Raw genomic sequence first — 14,705 nt, 5'->3', positions numbered from 1 at the left:
GACGCCTGTGTGTGCGCAGCCGCAAGGGCTGTAGCGCCCCTCACCGCAGGTCCTCGATTGGACGTCAGTTTGCACCTGACCGCCAGGCCCTCCGGACTCGGGTGCCTTCAGGGGAGCGTTAGGGGAGGGTATATAGGGGGCGGGGGGTGGAGAGCCCCTCTCCCGTGAGCCCCCGCGGTGGCGCCCGGACTCTGGCGGGGGGGCGGCCCCTCGGGGCCCCGCCCCTCGACCACGGGCCCCGCCCCCTCCGTCCAAGCACCGCCCCTCTCCCCCGGGCCCGGTCGGCGCCGGCACCGCCCCTCGCTCCCAGCATGCCGTGCGGCAGCGGCGGCGCGGCGGGCGGAGCCGGGAGGCGGGGAAGCCGTGGCCGTGTGAGCGTGAGGAGTCGCCACCACCGCCTCCTCTTCGCCGTCCTCGTCCTCCTGGGCCCCGGCGTCGCGGGCCGCGCACGGCCCTGGGAGAGACGTCGCCTCCCCTTCCTCCGCCTCCCCCTCGGCGCCGCGCTCCCGCCTCCTCCTCGTCCTGCGCTGCGGGCTCAGGCGGAACCCGGAACGGCCGTCCTCCTCCCCCGCCCTCCGCCGCCTCCTCCTGCTGCTCCTCGGCTTCCTCTTCAGCCCCGGGCCGGAGCGGGGTGTCGGCGGCGGTCGGTTCGGGCGGCGACTCGCGCTTCTTCGGGCGGCGGCGCTTGGCCATGTCGTGTCGGGGAAGGTAATGAGCCGCAGAGCCCCGGGGTCTCGGCTGAGCAGCGGCGGCGGCGGCGGCGGCACCAAGTACCCGCGGAGCTGGAATGACTGGCAACCCAGGTGGGTGACCGGCGCCGAGCCCGCCGCCCGGCCGCCCTCCGGGGCCTCGCCTCGGGCGGGCCGAGGCCTAGGGCTGCGGGGCAGGGAGGCGCGGCCTAGGCCCTCCACCCCCCGGGAGCCGGGCGCGGCTTCCTGGGTCCCCTCCCGCCCGGCTGGGGGAGGAGGGCAGCTGGGCGGCGAGGCCTCGGTGCCTCCCCCTCCCTGCATTTCTGCCCCGGGGCTGCAACCTAGACCCGGGGCGCCGGGCTCCGGCACTTGCCTGGGAAGGGAGAGGCCTGGCGGAGGTGGGGCGCGTTCCAGCGACCTCCTGTCCCCACGTTGGGGTTAGAGTTGGGGGTCCCCGCGAGTCCAGGACCCTCCCTGTTAACACTCGCGTCCTCGGTCCGTCGCCCCTTTCAGCCCCCACGCGGAAGACCGCCGTAACTGGGTTCTGTCTGTGACTCCCACGTGTTAATACTGAAAAAAAAAAAAAAAAAAAAAAGAATAAAACAGTTCCCACCACGGCCTTCTTCTGACTTAGGGCGGGGCGTGAGCGAGGCACGGGCTGGGACGGCGTGAGTGTGAATGGGATCGGGTCCTGGGGATGAAGTTTTCCCCGAGTGCGGGGGCGGGTGCTCTGGTGAACGGCAGGTCCCACCTGGACGCCTGGGAGGGAACCGCTCAGAAGGCTAGAGAAATTCCCTGTTACGGAGGCGTTGATCTCGGAGCGCTTTGAGGCCTGGTCGAATTATTATTATTATTAGCATTGACATAATTTTCCTGTGTTTATGATTAATCAGGGGGCAGGTGTGATTTGGGACTTATTTATTCTTCCTGAGTAAGTGCTGGTAATGTTACAGGCCATTTGGACCAGTGCCTAGGAGAACTCCCTAAATGTATGTAAATATTTTGGGGATGTCATGGAGCCTTCCTAATGCTTCGGAGGACACTTGCATTATAATTTTCAGAAACTGGTCAAATACATGGAACAGTCGCATGCCGGTCTTTTGGCTTCCTGATAGGGAATTCCAGCGGTATTTGAAAGTAAGGAATTTGATAAGATTTTCGAATGTAACATTTTAAACCTGGGTGGAAAAATCCAAATATTTGGCTAATGAGTGGTACATCTCTTTGTTAAAAATACCTTTCCAAATGCCATATCTATTGAGAACTGATGTGTGTGACTTTAAAAGTTAATGCTTGAGTCTAGAATTGAGAGGTTAAGTAGTAAGAAATTGAAAACCAAGGCTTTGACTTGTCTTGTAGCACTTAATGGCTTGTGAGTGTTACAAATAAATCAGATGACTAGTTTGCATTACAGTTACAGTTTACATTCTTTCCTGTAATTGACATGACTAGTTTAAATATTTTTTTACCTGTAATTGGCATGCTTAGTTTTGCACTTTTATTGAAATGTGTGAAATAGGATTTTTTATTTTGTGTCATCTAGTGAATTAGGTGGTAAGTGAACTTCCACATAACATTTGAGAGCTCTTTGGATTTCCCATTATTTGACAGTATTGTGATTGTGTGTGTGTATGTGAGAGAGCGAGCGAGAGAGGGAATTTAGTAACTCTTCCAAGAACTAAAGTGTATTTCCCAAATAGCCCTAGAGGTTCTGGAAAAAAAAAAAAAAAACCTGATGCTTGTGGTTCTAAATAGAGTAGTGATGTTATATCTGTGTGCTGGGGCTACCTGGCTTCATTGTGACAGGTATCAAGCAGAATGGCTTCTATAATTATGGCATATGTACTTGGGTTATTAATGTGACCGGTTTTATTTTTTTCTGGATGCTTTATTTCCTAGCAGTGAGATTGTGTGTGTGTAGGGGTTGGGGCCAGGGGAAGAGAAGGTAAGCTGGCTTTGAAGCTCCTCTGTTAACAAAGTTTCAGAATTTAATGCCTGAGTAGATGATGCAGTGAAATAGGCTTGGTTACACAGGGTAACAGTTTGTTAGGATTTTGGAAATACTTGATTTTCTCCGGGAACAGAGACGTATGGACATATCCCATAACTTAACTTGATTTTTTAACAAGGTTGCCACAGTTGAGGTTTTAAAAATAGTTGATTAAAAAAACCCTTAGATGTTTTCAGAAGCTAGATTTGAGGTGGTTTTTCTGTCCCTCCTCCTCTTGAGAAAGGTAACAGACTCTGATTGACTGACAGAATGGAGCTTGTTTAAAGGGGAGTATATTTATTTTTCCAAACATTTTTGAATGCAGGAAAACTCTATGGTTCATCTGAGTTATTTTGATTTTTTTGGAAGGGGGTTCTGTTTTTCTTGATTTAGACTTGAAAAAAGTGAGATTTAAATTTAAAAGTAACTCAGTTTTAGTGTTTGTCAGTTGCTCTTGACTGTTGAGTTGGTGGTGGCCACACATGACTCTTCACACATACTGACAGGAAGTGTGTTCCAGGTGGCTGAGTGGACTAGCATCAGGTAGCAGCTGAGCTAGCCTACCTTTGCTAGAAAAATGTTTTTATCAAAAAATCTTTTTTTTGTTTTTACTTTCATTTTATTTGAAAGGCAGAGAAAGGGATCTTCCACTTGCTGGTTCACTCCCCAGATGCCCACGATATCCAGGACTAGGCCAGGCCAGAGCCCATCCAGGTGTCCCACATGGGTGGCAGGAACCCAAGGTGAGCTGTCACCTGCTGCCTGGGGATGTGCATTAGCAGGAAGCTGGATCCTAAACAGAGGAGTCAGGACTTTCATAGGCACTCTGATATGGAATATGGGCATCCCAAAGTGGCAGCCTAACCATCTCCCTTGAGAATGATTGTTTTAAGATTAAATGTGTAATATTAAACATTTTATAGTTCCAAAATGACATTGACTAACTTTATATTGCAGTCAAATACGGATTGATTAGTTGAAAAAAGAAGAGAGACTACAGGTCAACATGAAGCAAGCATGTTTTCTACATTTGGGAGTCTTAAGATTTTATTTATTTAATGGATGTTTGATATCTTTATGATAACCAATTTATGATCTTTCTATATTTCTAAATGGATGAAACAGGATGTTACAAATAGCTTCCATTTTTGGTAGTATGTAGACAGATTTAGAGTTCTCAAAAGTACAGATAGCTTATTCTCCATTATAACAGACCAGAAGATGGAAGTGTTGTGAAGTTGAAAGAGCCCAGTACGAGTGTGTCTGAAATGAGAAAGGATTAATGAAAGCAAAATTATCTAGTGAGCCTTTTGTAAGTGTATTAAATCTGATGTCCATAAGTACACGTTATAGTGAAATACATAAAAGACAAAATTAAGTGGAGTTAACATATTTTGTAGCTATAAATGGAATCTTACAGAATTTATTGATTACCAGTTCTGTACTGCAGATTTCCAGGTGTACCAGGGAGGTTTTTCTGCCAGTTCCATATGAGTGTTTAATTTGGAAGGGTATTTTTTGGTTATAAAATATTAATTTTTCTTTTAAGTGGAATCTTTTTTTCCTCCTTCTATTTTGGTTCTTTTTAAAAGTGATAGTATAGCTGAATTTTTTTTTTAGATAACAGATTATGAAATACTTTTGTGAAAATAAATATTCTAATTCAGTAAATATCAATAATGCCTTAGGGATTTTTGTGACTCATAGAATCACTGTCTTCAAGAATGTTATAGGTTAGTGTGGGTGATTAAGAAAGGGCTTTGTAAATAGTAAAGTTATGTGGGTATTGTGATGTAATTCTTGGTCTGCTTTGTATAATGTGATTATAGTTAACATTGAGAAAAGAGGGAAAACTATCAGTCAAGTAGGTGGCAATGAGTGCTTTCTCTTTACAATTCTTTTTTTTTTTTTTTTTTTTTTTTTAATTATTTGAGAGGGAGAAAGATCGCTCTTGCATCCATTGGTTCACTCCCCAAATGGCTGCAACAGCCGGAGCTGGGCTGATCCAAAGTTAAGAGCCAGGAGCTTCTTATGGGTCTCCCACATGGGTGCAGGGCCCCAAGCCCTTGGGCCATTTTCCACTGTTTTCCCAGGCCATTAGCTGGGAGCTGGATTGGAAGTAGAGCAGCCAGGACTTGAACCCGTGCCCAGATAGGGTGCCAGTGCCTCAGGTAGAGGCTTAACCTACTATGCCACAGCACTGGCCCCTCTATACAATTCTGACAGTAATTGGGAGGGGGAAATTTCAAAAGAAAAAAAATGGCAAAATGCAAATTACCCTTGGTAAGAATTTTGTTTGCTTAGGGATGGAGCACTTTTGAGAACTAAGACAAGTAAGAGGAAACTGGAAGAGCTGGATTGGAGCCACACTGTAGGCCTTGAACCACAGTTGAAGTGTATTTGTAATGACTTAACCGTTGGGGAAGAAATCTAGTTGCTTCTTGAAGGAGTGTATGTGTGTAAGCACAGTAGGAAGCAGTTGGAACCGTCTAGACAAGAGACTGCTAAGGACCTAAGTACTGTGTTCTGCTAATAATTCATGTCTTAAATTCAGATAAAAGTATTCAACCCAATATGTGGGAATTTCCGTAAACATAAGCCCCTGACTTGTTATTTGGTATTGATTAAGGATGATCATGGAAATAATACTTTTATCTCCTCACACTTTGATTCATGCTGTGATACTTAAGGGAAATGTCATCCATGTGTGGTCCTCAGTATCTTTTGGGAGTGTTCAACTTCATTGCCTGGCATTCAGTGGATACTTACTTACTTTGTCTTAGTCAACTAGATTAAATCCATTGGACTACCTGTTATGGATTCACACAGACTGGTGTCTTTTCACATTGTTATTATTTGGGTTACCTGGCTTTGTAACTCTTAAAGTTTTCCGAGAATTAAAGTATACCTCTTCTAGTGTAGAGACCTGCCAGTAAAGATGACAGAAAATTTGTAGTTTAATTCCAGGTTACAATATTTTCTTTAAATATAGAGTATAGCCTGTTAGATTATTTTTTTTAAATATTTATTTATTTGAAAGACTTACAGAGAGAGGAAGAGACAGAGATCTTCACTCCCCAAATGGCCCCAGCTGCCAGGACTGGGCCAGGTTGAAGCCAGGAGCAAGGAGTTGGTCACCTATGTGGGTACAGGGGCCCAAGCATTTGGGCCATCCACTGCTGCTTTCCCAGGCGCTGGACCGGAAGTGGATCTCCCAGCTTTGCAGGTGGTTTTACCCACTGTGCCACAATGCCCCCCCACTCCTTTCCCTTTCAGATTCTTAAGAAGTTTCCACAGAGAGATGTTTGATTTTACAATGCTAATTCTGTTCTATCTTGTATTACCTGATTGAATGTACCTTTTAAGTTTACTTCTCCTTTGAACTCCAGTAAGATACTTCTTTGCAATGAGGTTTATGTCTTTAGTATATTTTAGTAAATGTATACACCTGTGAAACTCTGGCTCTAGTCAAGATACATAGAGTTGAATTGCCTCTTTCCCCTCTACAAAAAAGTGGTAACACAAGGGTTGATCTTGCCTTGAAATCTTTTGTAGAAAGGAAATCTTTGAATATTTTCTTTATTACCAATTTCTGTTTAATGAGGATTGATAGCTTCATCATCTTCAGTGTTTTTTTTTTTTTTTTTTTTTTTTTTAAAGATTTATTTATTTATTTGAAAAGCAGAGTTAGAGGCAGAGGCAGAGGCAGAGGCAGAGGCATGAAGGGAGGGAGAGAGCGGTCTTGCACCTGCTGATTCACTCCCCAAATGACTGCAGTGGCTGGAGTTAGTGGATCCGAAGCCAGGAGCCTGGAGCTTTTTCCAGGTCTCCCACATGGGTGCAGGGTCCCAAGGACTTGGGCCATCTTCAACTACTTTCCCAGGCTATTAGCCGGGAGCTGGTTTGGAAGTGGAGCAGCTGGGACTCAAATCTGCATCCATATGGGATGCCAGCACTGCAGAGCTGTGGCTTTACCCATTAACGCCACAGTGCTGCCCCACTACCAGTGTGTTTTTATTGTGTTGATATACATATTGCTGACTTACTTGGAGTATCTGAAAATCTCTGTGGGAATTGTTTCGATGATCTCTCCACTGTTAACCTTTTCAGGCATTTGAGCCCTGTTAAATAAAAGGAGCTTCTTTACCTCACCAGGTTGGTTCCTGTGAGCTACAGGTCCAGGAGCCTGTCTCTGCCTTGTTGATACCAACTATGGTTTCAGTCTGCTTTTCATGCTCGCCCTAATCTTAAAGTTTGCTCCTTTGGCCCCTGCACAATCTCTGCTCTCTGTGATTTCCCTCCCTTCCAAATTTTGCACGTCTGTTGAGAACGTTAACAGGTACTTACTGTGTAGTTATCAGGTAGATTTAGGTGCCTGAAAGCTGAGACTGAGTCACTTTTCTCCCCTCTGTCTTGCCTTGAGGCGCTCCCCAGGCACATTCCTGCTATAGGGCCTTTGCATGTGCTGTTCTTGTAGCATAGTGGTCTCTGAAGCTGCTCCCAGAGTACTTGACTTGGCTGCTGTCATGCTGTCTCAGCCTAAATGTTATTTCCTCAGTGTGAGAAACAGCCTTGTTCTTTAACACTTCTCCCTGGATTTTCTTCATGGTCCGACTATTAGAAATTTCACTCAAGTCTTCCCCCATAAAACATAACCTTCGTATGTATGTGGATCTTGTTTAATTTTTTTACTATTGTATTGTTGTCTTCCCTAATAGATAGTCATTAAATTGTATACACCATATTTGAGTGGCTTTTCTCAAGCAAATATTGTGTCCTTATCCATAGGGGTTGCTTCTAGGACCCCTCCCCCCGCCCCACCCAGGAGTCCAAAATCTGTGGATTTTCAAGTCCTTTATATAAAATGATATATATATAAAACCTACATGCTTCCTCCAGTGTACTTTAAATAATCTCTGTGTTGTAATTTCTAGAACAGTGTAAACACTATGCAAATAGTTGTATTGTTGAGAGAATAATGATGGACCCCAAAAGTCTGTACAAGTTTGGTCCAGGTGCAGTTTTTTTAATGAATATTTTTGCTCTGTGGTTGGTTCAGTCTGAGGTTGCGGAATGCATTGATTCAGAAGGCTGGATGTACGTGAAAGTAGATTCTACAAGTTTGTTTCTGTATTTGGAGTTAACTCCAGACTTTACAACTCTGCTACTGTGGGAGGTATTTTGAGGGGGAACTATTCCTTTTATATAGCAACTCTGTTAGCCTGAGACTGCAGCTTCAACAAGCTGATTGAGCAAGTTCAAAGGGACAGTGTTCTAATGGACTGAAGTGGCCAGGTCTTCTACAGAAGAAATAATGTAGTAAAGATTCCTAGGTTTTATCCATCTTGAAAAATACCTAGTTAAAATATTTAAAGTTCTCTTACTCCTATCTGTTGCATTTATGTAAACATTATTTAAACAATCTAATCACTAAAAGGTTAGGCACTGGATTGAGGCTTGGCATTCCAATAGAATGCTAGGGGGACAGTTCTTGCCCACGGTATAGCTGTTGATTTGGGAAAGAAACCTAAATTTTGTAGAATCAACCGATTTATAAGTATGGCTAATGATTTCTTTCATATTAATTTCTGTTAGAAATTGTTCCTTCTAAGGTGTTGCTCTTCATGGTGTTATTCATATATGCCTAGGACCTTGTGTTTACTTAGAAACCTTTTTCAGAGGGGTTTCTGGTATCAGAATTATAGATTGCTTTCTTTGTCAGGGAACTTCCCAGATTATACTTTTAATTTATAGAGACACTACTTTTCTTAAAATTTTAATTTATTTTCCTTCTATTTGGAAGAAATATATATAGAGAAGTCTTCCATCTGCTGGTTTACTCTCCAAATGTCCACAACAGCCAGGACCTGTGCTAGGCTGAAGCCAGGAGTTTGGAATTCAGTCTGGTCTCCAGCATGGGTGACAGGAAGCCAGCTACTCAAGCCATTACCAGCTGCTTTCCAAGGTGTACATTAGCAGGAAGCTGGAATTGGAAGTGCAGCCGGGACCCAAACCCAGGCACTCCAGTATGGGATGTAGGTGTCCTGAGTAATGACTTAACTGTGCCAAATGCTTTTCCTAGTACTACTATTTTCATTTTCACTTTTTATCAAAAGAAGGAACCTCAGCAATGCTCTTCTGTGTTCACATGAAAATTATTAAAGGATTCACAGTGGCTTCACTGCATGTACTTTGATACAGATCTATATTTGGGAACCTACATTGCTGGTCCACCCCCAACTTCCAATCCCCCCCCCCCCCCTTGTTTCTGAGAGAGGAAGGGAGAGTGAGCTCATGTGAGAGGGTGCTTACTTCCACCTACTGGTTCACTCCTCCGCTGGGGATGGGCTAAGGTTCAAGCTGGGAGCTAGGAACTCAATCTAAGTGTCCCAGTGACAGGAACCCAATTATTTGAGCCACAACTGCTGCCTCCCTGGGTCTGTATTAGAAAGCTGGCATCAGGAATTGGAGGCAGGAAATGAACGCAGGCTTCCAGTATGGGATTATGTGATGCAAGTGTCCTACTTATAGGCCAGACATCCCACTCCCTACACACACCCACCCTCTACAGATATTTTAAGTTACTAAATTTAAGTCTTTATTTTTGGTGACATCCAATAAATTAATACCCTTTGTATTGTTTAGGTGAAGACTGTACTGCTGAATATATCTTGGACTATGTAGTGACATGTTTTAGTTTTATGCCATATTTGCTGGCATTGGTAACACTTTCTTTGAATTTAAAGTATTCCATCATGTAAATTTGTTAGTTGAAAATTTTCTTTATTCTCTCCTGTAGCATTTTAACCTGATTTTAAAGGATGTGAATGTGATGACCTTAACTTTCATCTTAGAATATTTAATTTGAAGTAACCCATGACTTTTGCTCCCGTGTGTGTGTGTGTGTTCGTTCTAAATGTAACACTTGATTCAACATTGGAAATTCATATTTGTTGCCCTAGGGGCAGATTCTATGTTGCCTTTCTGAGATTTTTCAGAATGTAGACAGAAAACTTAACATGAGCAAAGATGTCAGTCTATCTGATACGCATTTTTGTTTATCTTCTAGAGCTCTTTTCTGATCACATCAGAACAGATCAAAAAATGATTCACCACTGAATTAATATATAATTGGAAGGACATTTCTTTTCTAAAAAGATTGATCACATTTCTTGCCTATTCTTATGTTCTTTGGGTAAAGGTGAAGAAAAATGAAAATATAGCAGATTTCTGGGTAGTGGGATTGTGAAACATGAGATAGAGTATTTATTCATTAGTTAGGTTTAAAAGAATCTAATTTCAGTCACAGATTGTATTGTTTCCAAAGCACTAGAGTTAGGATTTTGATTATTTAAAATGATAAATTTTGTCATTTAAAATAGTGGTGACATTTTAGTATATAGTATCGTTTATTTTTTGAAAATAATGAAATTATAAGTGAAGTTTATAATTCGCTTAATAGTAGAGGTTGTGGGGCTGGTGCTGTGGTGTAGTGGACTAAGCCTCCACCTGTGGCACCAGCATCCCCTATGGGCACCTGTTCAATTGTGGCTGCTTCTCTTCTGATCCAGCCCTCTGCTGTGGCCTGGGAAAGCAGGGGAAGATGGCTCAGGTACTTGGACCCCTGCGCTCACGTTGGAGGCCTGGAGGAAGCTCTTGGCTACTGGCTCGTGACTTTGGATTGGCTTGGCTCTAGCTGTTGTGGCCATTTGGGGAGTAAACCAGCAGGTGGAAGACGTCTCTCTGTGTCTCTCCTCTTTGTAGCTTTCTCTCTCAAATAATAAAAATCTTAAAATAGTAAATGTGTGTAGGGTAGTTGGTTCACTGATTATAAACAAAGTTTTGTAGAAGAATCCTTTTACTTAAAACAGCTTCTCATTTATAATTACTATAATGCTAGTATTCTTCCATTTTTATAATCTTGTTGAGGATGTAAAAATCGCATGATTACTGTTCTTCCCACTTTTTAAAATTAATATTTTAACTGACAGTTGTACACATTTATAGAGAATATGTGATGCTTTAACACATGTGCGCCACAGTGCCAGCCTCTGTATCAGGTTTTTATATGTAAAAATGCATGTCTTTTTTTGGTATTGATGCTTCACAAATATTTATTTTAGAATTTGATGTCAAGAGAGTAGCAGTGAACTAAGGAAGGGAAGACAAGGGTCTTTTAAAAAAAAAAAAGATTTATTTATTTGAAAGTGTTATAGAGAGAGGTAGAGACAGAGAGGTCTTCATCCGCTGGTTCACTCCTCAGATGGCTGCAACTGACAGAGCTGAGCCGATCCCAAGCCAGGAGCTAGGAGCTTCTTCCAGGTCTCCCATGTGGGTGCAGGGCCCCAAGCACTTGGATCATCTTCTACGGCTTTCCTAGGCCATAGCAGAGAGCTGGATTGGAAGAGGAGCTGCCAGGACTAGAACCGGTGTCCATATGGGATGCTGGCACTTCAGGCCAGGGCTTTAACCCGCTGCGCCACAGTGCTGGCCCCGACAAGGGTCTTTTGTACTGGTCACTACCAGATGTCTCTCTAAGGAGGGAATTCTTGCCTTCTGAAGATACAAGGTTATATGAGTTAAAGTATGAGAAATTTTATTATTTTCAAGTTAAAAAATTTTTTTTTAAATTTATTTGAAAGTGAGAGTTACACAGAGAGAGAAGAGTCTGTGCCACAGTGCCAGCCCCTATTTTCAAATTTTTAAAAAATATTTATTTGAAAAAGTAATAGGGAGAATGGGCTGGAAAAAGAGAGAAGAGCAAGAGAGAGATCTTTCATCTTCTGGTTCGGTCCCCAACTGACCACAGCAGTCAGGTCTGTCCAGGCCAAAGCCAGGAGCCAGGAACTGCATCTTGGTCTCCCACCTGGGTGGCAAGGACCCAAGTCCTTGGATTGTCTTCCACTGCCTTCCCAGATGCATCGATGGAGCTGGATTAGAAGTGGAGCAGCTGGGACTGGAGCTGGGACTTTGTGAGATGCCAGCATCAAAAGCAGTGGCCATTCTGTATGCAGTTGAATATCCATTACTTATTCTGTGTGCTTTAATAGAATGGAATGTTTACAGGCCCTTAAACTATTATTTTTAAAAAAACCTGAAGATGCATACCAAAGTTTTTCCAAGAGGATTTTATAGTCAATGTAAGGTTTATCAGATCTTAAATAGTACGATTATTAAGGTAATTTTATGTTAGAGACTATTTTGTAATGTAGTGAAAGGTACCTTTATAAGAAAAGTGACTGCCAATATATTTTTATAGCTGATCTTTATAAATTCTAATATTGAGTTTTTAATGATTATTTTAAATGTTTATATAGTTTGTTTAGTAAAAAAATTTGCATCTCAAAGTATCATTTTTATATTATGAGAGTGAAGTTTTCAGATTGGCTAATATTTGCATTGTAAGTTTTATATGCAGTTTATCTAAAGAGAAATGCTGTCAGTACATACACCTGTGTTTAACCTCTCTGTATTCCAATTTGTATACACTTTGAAATTGTACCGCGAAACTATTGTGTGCTTCTATACAATATGTATCATATTGTCCATGAAATTAAAAAGAATTTGATAAAATTAAAAAAAAAAAGTGGCCACAACCTGGCCCCTGGAAATTACTTGATTAAAAAATGCCCTTTGTTTTCTATGTCTCAGATTTGGAATCTTCAAGGACCTTCCTGTTTTATCTTTTTCCTCAAACTATGTAAAAGTTGCTATACATGTCACACACAGAGATACACATATGCATTCTAATTTGAATTTCAGTTTTCTCTTTGTGTATATGTGTGTTTGTGTTATAACTTAACCAAAAGTTTCATGAAATTTGTGTCAAATCCTTTAGAGGAGGCTGGCCAGCACTGTGGCTCACTAGGCTAATCCTCTGCCTGTGGCACTGGCACCCCGGGTTCTAGTCCCGGTTGGGGCACCGGCTTCTAGCGCGGTTGCCCCTCTTCCAGTCCAGCTCTCTGCTTGGCCCGGGAAGGCAGTGGAGGATGGCCCAAGTGCTTAGGCCCCTGCACCCGCATGGGAGACTGGGAGGAAGTACCCGGCTCCTGGCTTGGGATCGGCGCTGTGCCGGTCATGGCGGCCATTTGGGGAGTGAACCAACGGAAGGAAGACCTTTCTGTCTGTCTCTCTCTCACTGTCTATAACTCTGTCTCTCTCTCTCACTGTCTAACTCCGCCTGTTTAAAAAAAAAATCCTTTAGAGGATGACATTTAAGATACTTTTTATATTTTAAAACAATATTGATGAGTGGCAGACGTTTTTAACAGGCTTAGCGGTTAAGTAACTGCTTAGGGTGCTCACATCTCAAAGAGTGCCTGGGTTTGATGCCTATCTTGGCTCCTGATTCCAGCCTCTTGCTAACGTGGACTGTAGGAGACAGCATTGATGGCTCAGCAATCTCTCTGTCTCTCAAATAAATAAAGAAGAAGCTGGCGCTGTGATGCAGCGCATTAAAGCCCTGGTCTGTGGCACTGGCAATCCATATGGGCGCTGGTTCGAGTCCTGGCTGCTCAATTTCTGATCCCGCTCTCTGCTGATGCACTTGGGAAAGCAGTGGAGGATGGCCCAGGTAGGTGCTTGGGTCCCCTACGCCCATTTAGGAGATCCAGAGGAAGCACCTGGCTTCAGATAGACTCAGCTCTGGCCGTTGCGGCCGATTGGGGAGTGAACCAGTGGATAGAAGACCTCTTTCTGTCACTCTGTCTTTCAAATAAATAAAATAAATCTTTAAAAAAATTAAAAATATTGATAGGTATAGAATTAATTGCTCTGTGATATATGTGATATAGTAGATCTCTCCCTACATTTTATAATGTACTTCCATTAGCTATACGCCTATTTTCCGTTGACTAATAAGGAATTTCCGTGCAGATATTCATTATTATTTATTGTTCATACTTGCTACTGGTTGAAATTAGAAGCCAGTGAAAGTAATGTAATCTTTATGATTATTTTCCTATATTGGAGAGCAGGTACAAATAGAATTAAATAGAGAAAGGCTAATTAAAAGACAGCTTGTACCTTGCTTAATTTTTATTTTACAGTTGGAATTTAAGCTACTTTTAAAAGCATCAGTTGAATGTCAGATTGCTTTTTTGTCTCTATCCTTGTCTGTGTGAACATGGTATGCATGCATATTCACATGTTTTAATTTCTTTTAAGGACACAGGAAGAATGTCAGAATCGTGGAAAGGTTATACTCTGCCAGTGAAATAGTTTTAATTATTGGGGGAAGAAAGAATCACATATGTCTTCTGAGCAAACATGAGATTTAATGGAATTTTGTATCATTGTATGAGTGTATAAACTGTCGTAAGCATTCCTGAGATTCTGTACTATTTTAAATTGCACTACTTAATTTACTGAAAATGAGTAAATGTGTTTTTTTAAGGAACTTCATATCTGGAAACATTGATTTTTCTCTTGTTATAAAGGGAATTGTAAAAGTCACTTATTTTAAATCACTTAAACCAATCTGATTAAGGAGTGTTTACTGTAAAATGTAACAGAAGAAAAAGATAGGGTCTGTGTAGACGTGGATTTAAAGTGGCTCAAGCAATGATTTTGAGCTGCTTTATAGCTTTCTTTAACTGAAGGCTAAATATAAACACCTTGGAACATTTCTGGCTGCTGCTACTGAGCACAGTGGGGGCACCATTTCTTGGCCCTTGATTGCTGCTTACTATCAGGTTTTACTAGCTATCAAAAATTGCCTTTATTTAATAAAATTTCTTACAAATAGAGGTAACAGTGTGATTATTTGGGAAGTAGCTTCCTTTCCCAACTAGCTATTGTAAGTAAGATCTTACCATTTGAAAATTATCTGAGACCTTTTTATTTCTTTTTAAGCAGTAGGAAATGGTTATTTCAGGATCACCCTCAAAAAAGAAGTCCTAGTGCTTGAGTAGGAGAGTGTACCATACATGTTTTACCTCTGATTATAGTAACATGTTTCTTTACCAATTTGATGTCTAAATGTGGTTCTAAACCTGTTTCCTACCCCAGCCCACCTAAGAGTATGT

The 14,705-nt window shown here is 42.3% G+C and overlaps 1 protein-coding gene across 2 annotated transcripts in view; it reads left to right on the top strand.

Annotated features, from left to right (window-relative positions):
* The first annotated feature begins 308 nt into the window (after positions 1-308).
* SMG1 (SMG1 nonsense mediated mRNA decay associated PI3K related kinase) overlaps positions 309-14,705 on the top strand; it is a 112,897-nt gene continuing 98,500 nt past the window's right edge. The window contains exon 1 of one of the 2 annotated variants that reach the window (XM_051847482.3): positions 309-803. In XM_051847482.3, coding sequence (XP_051703442.3) covers positions 712-803 — 92 coding nt within the window. In that variant the 5' untranslated portion in view covers positions 309-711. The remainder of the gene's footprint in view (positions 804-14,705) is intronic. The other variant, XM_051847483.3, reaches the window with a different exon arrangement.

Source organism: Oryctolagus cuniculus, chromosome 19 (genome assembly GCF_051225735.1).
Source record: "Oryctolagus cuniculus isolate XC-2025 breed Fujian yellow rabbit chromosome 19, ASM5122573v1, whole genome shotgun sequence".
Taxonomy (NCBI): Eukaryota; Metazoa; Chordata; class Mammalia; order Lagomorpha; family Leporidae; genus Oryctolagus; species Oryctolagus cuniculus.
This window is presented reverse-complemented; position numbering and strand designations above follow the sequence as displayed.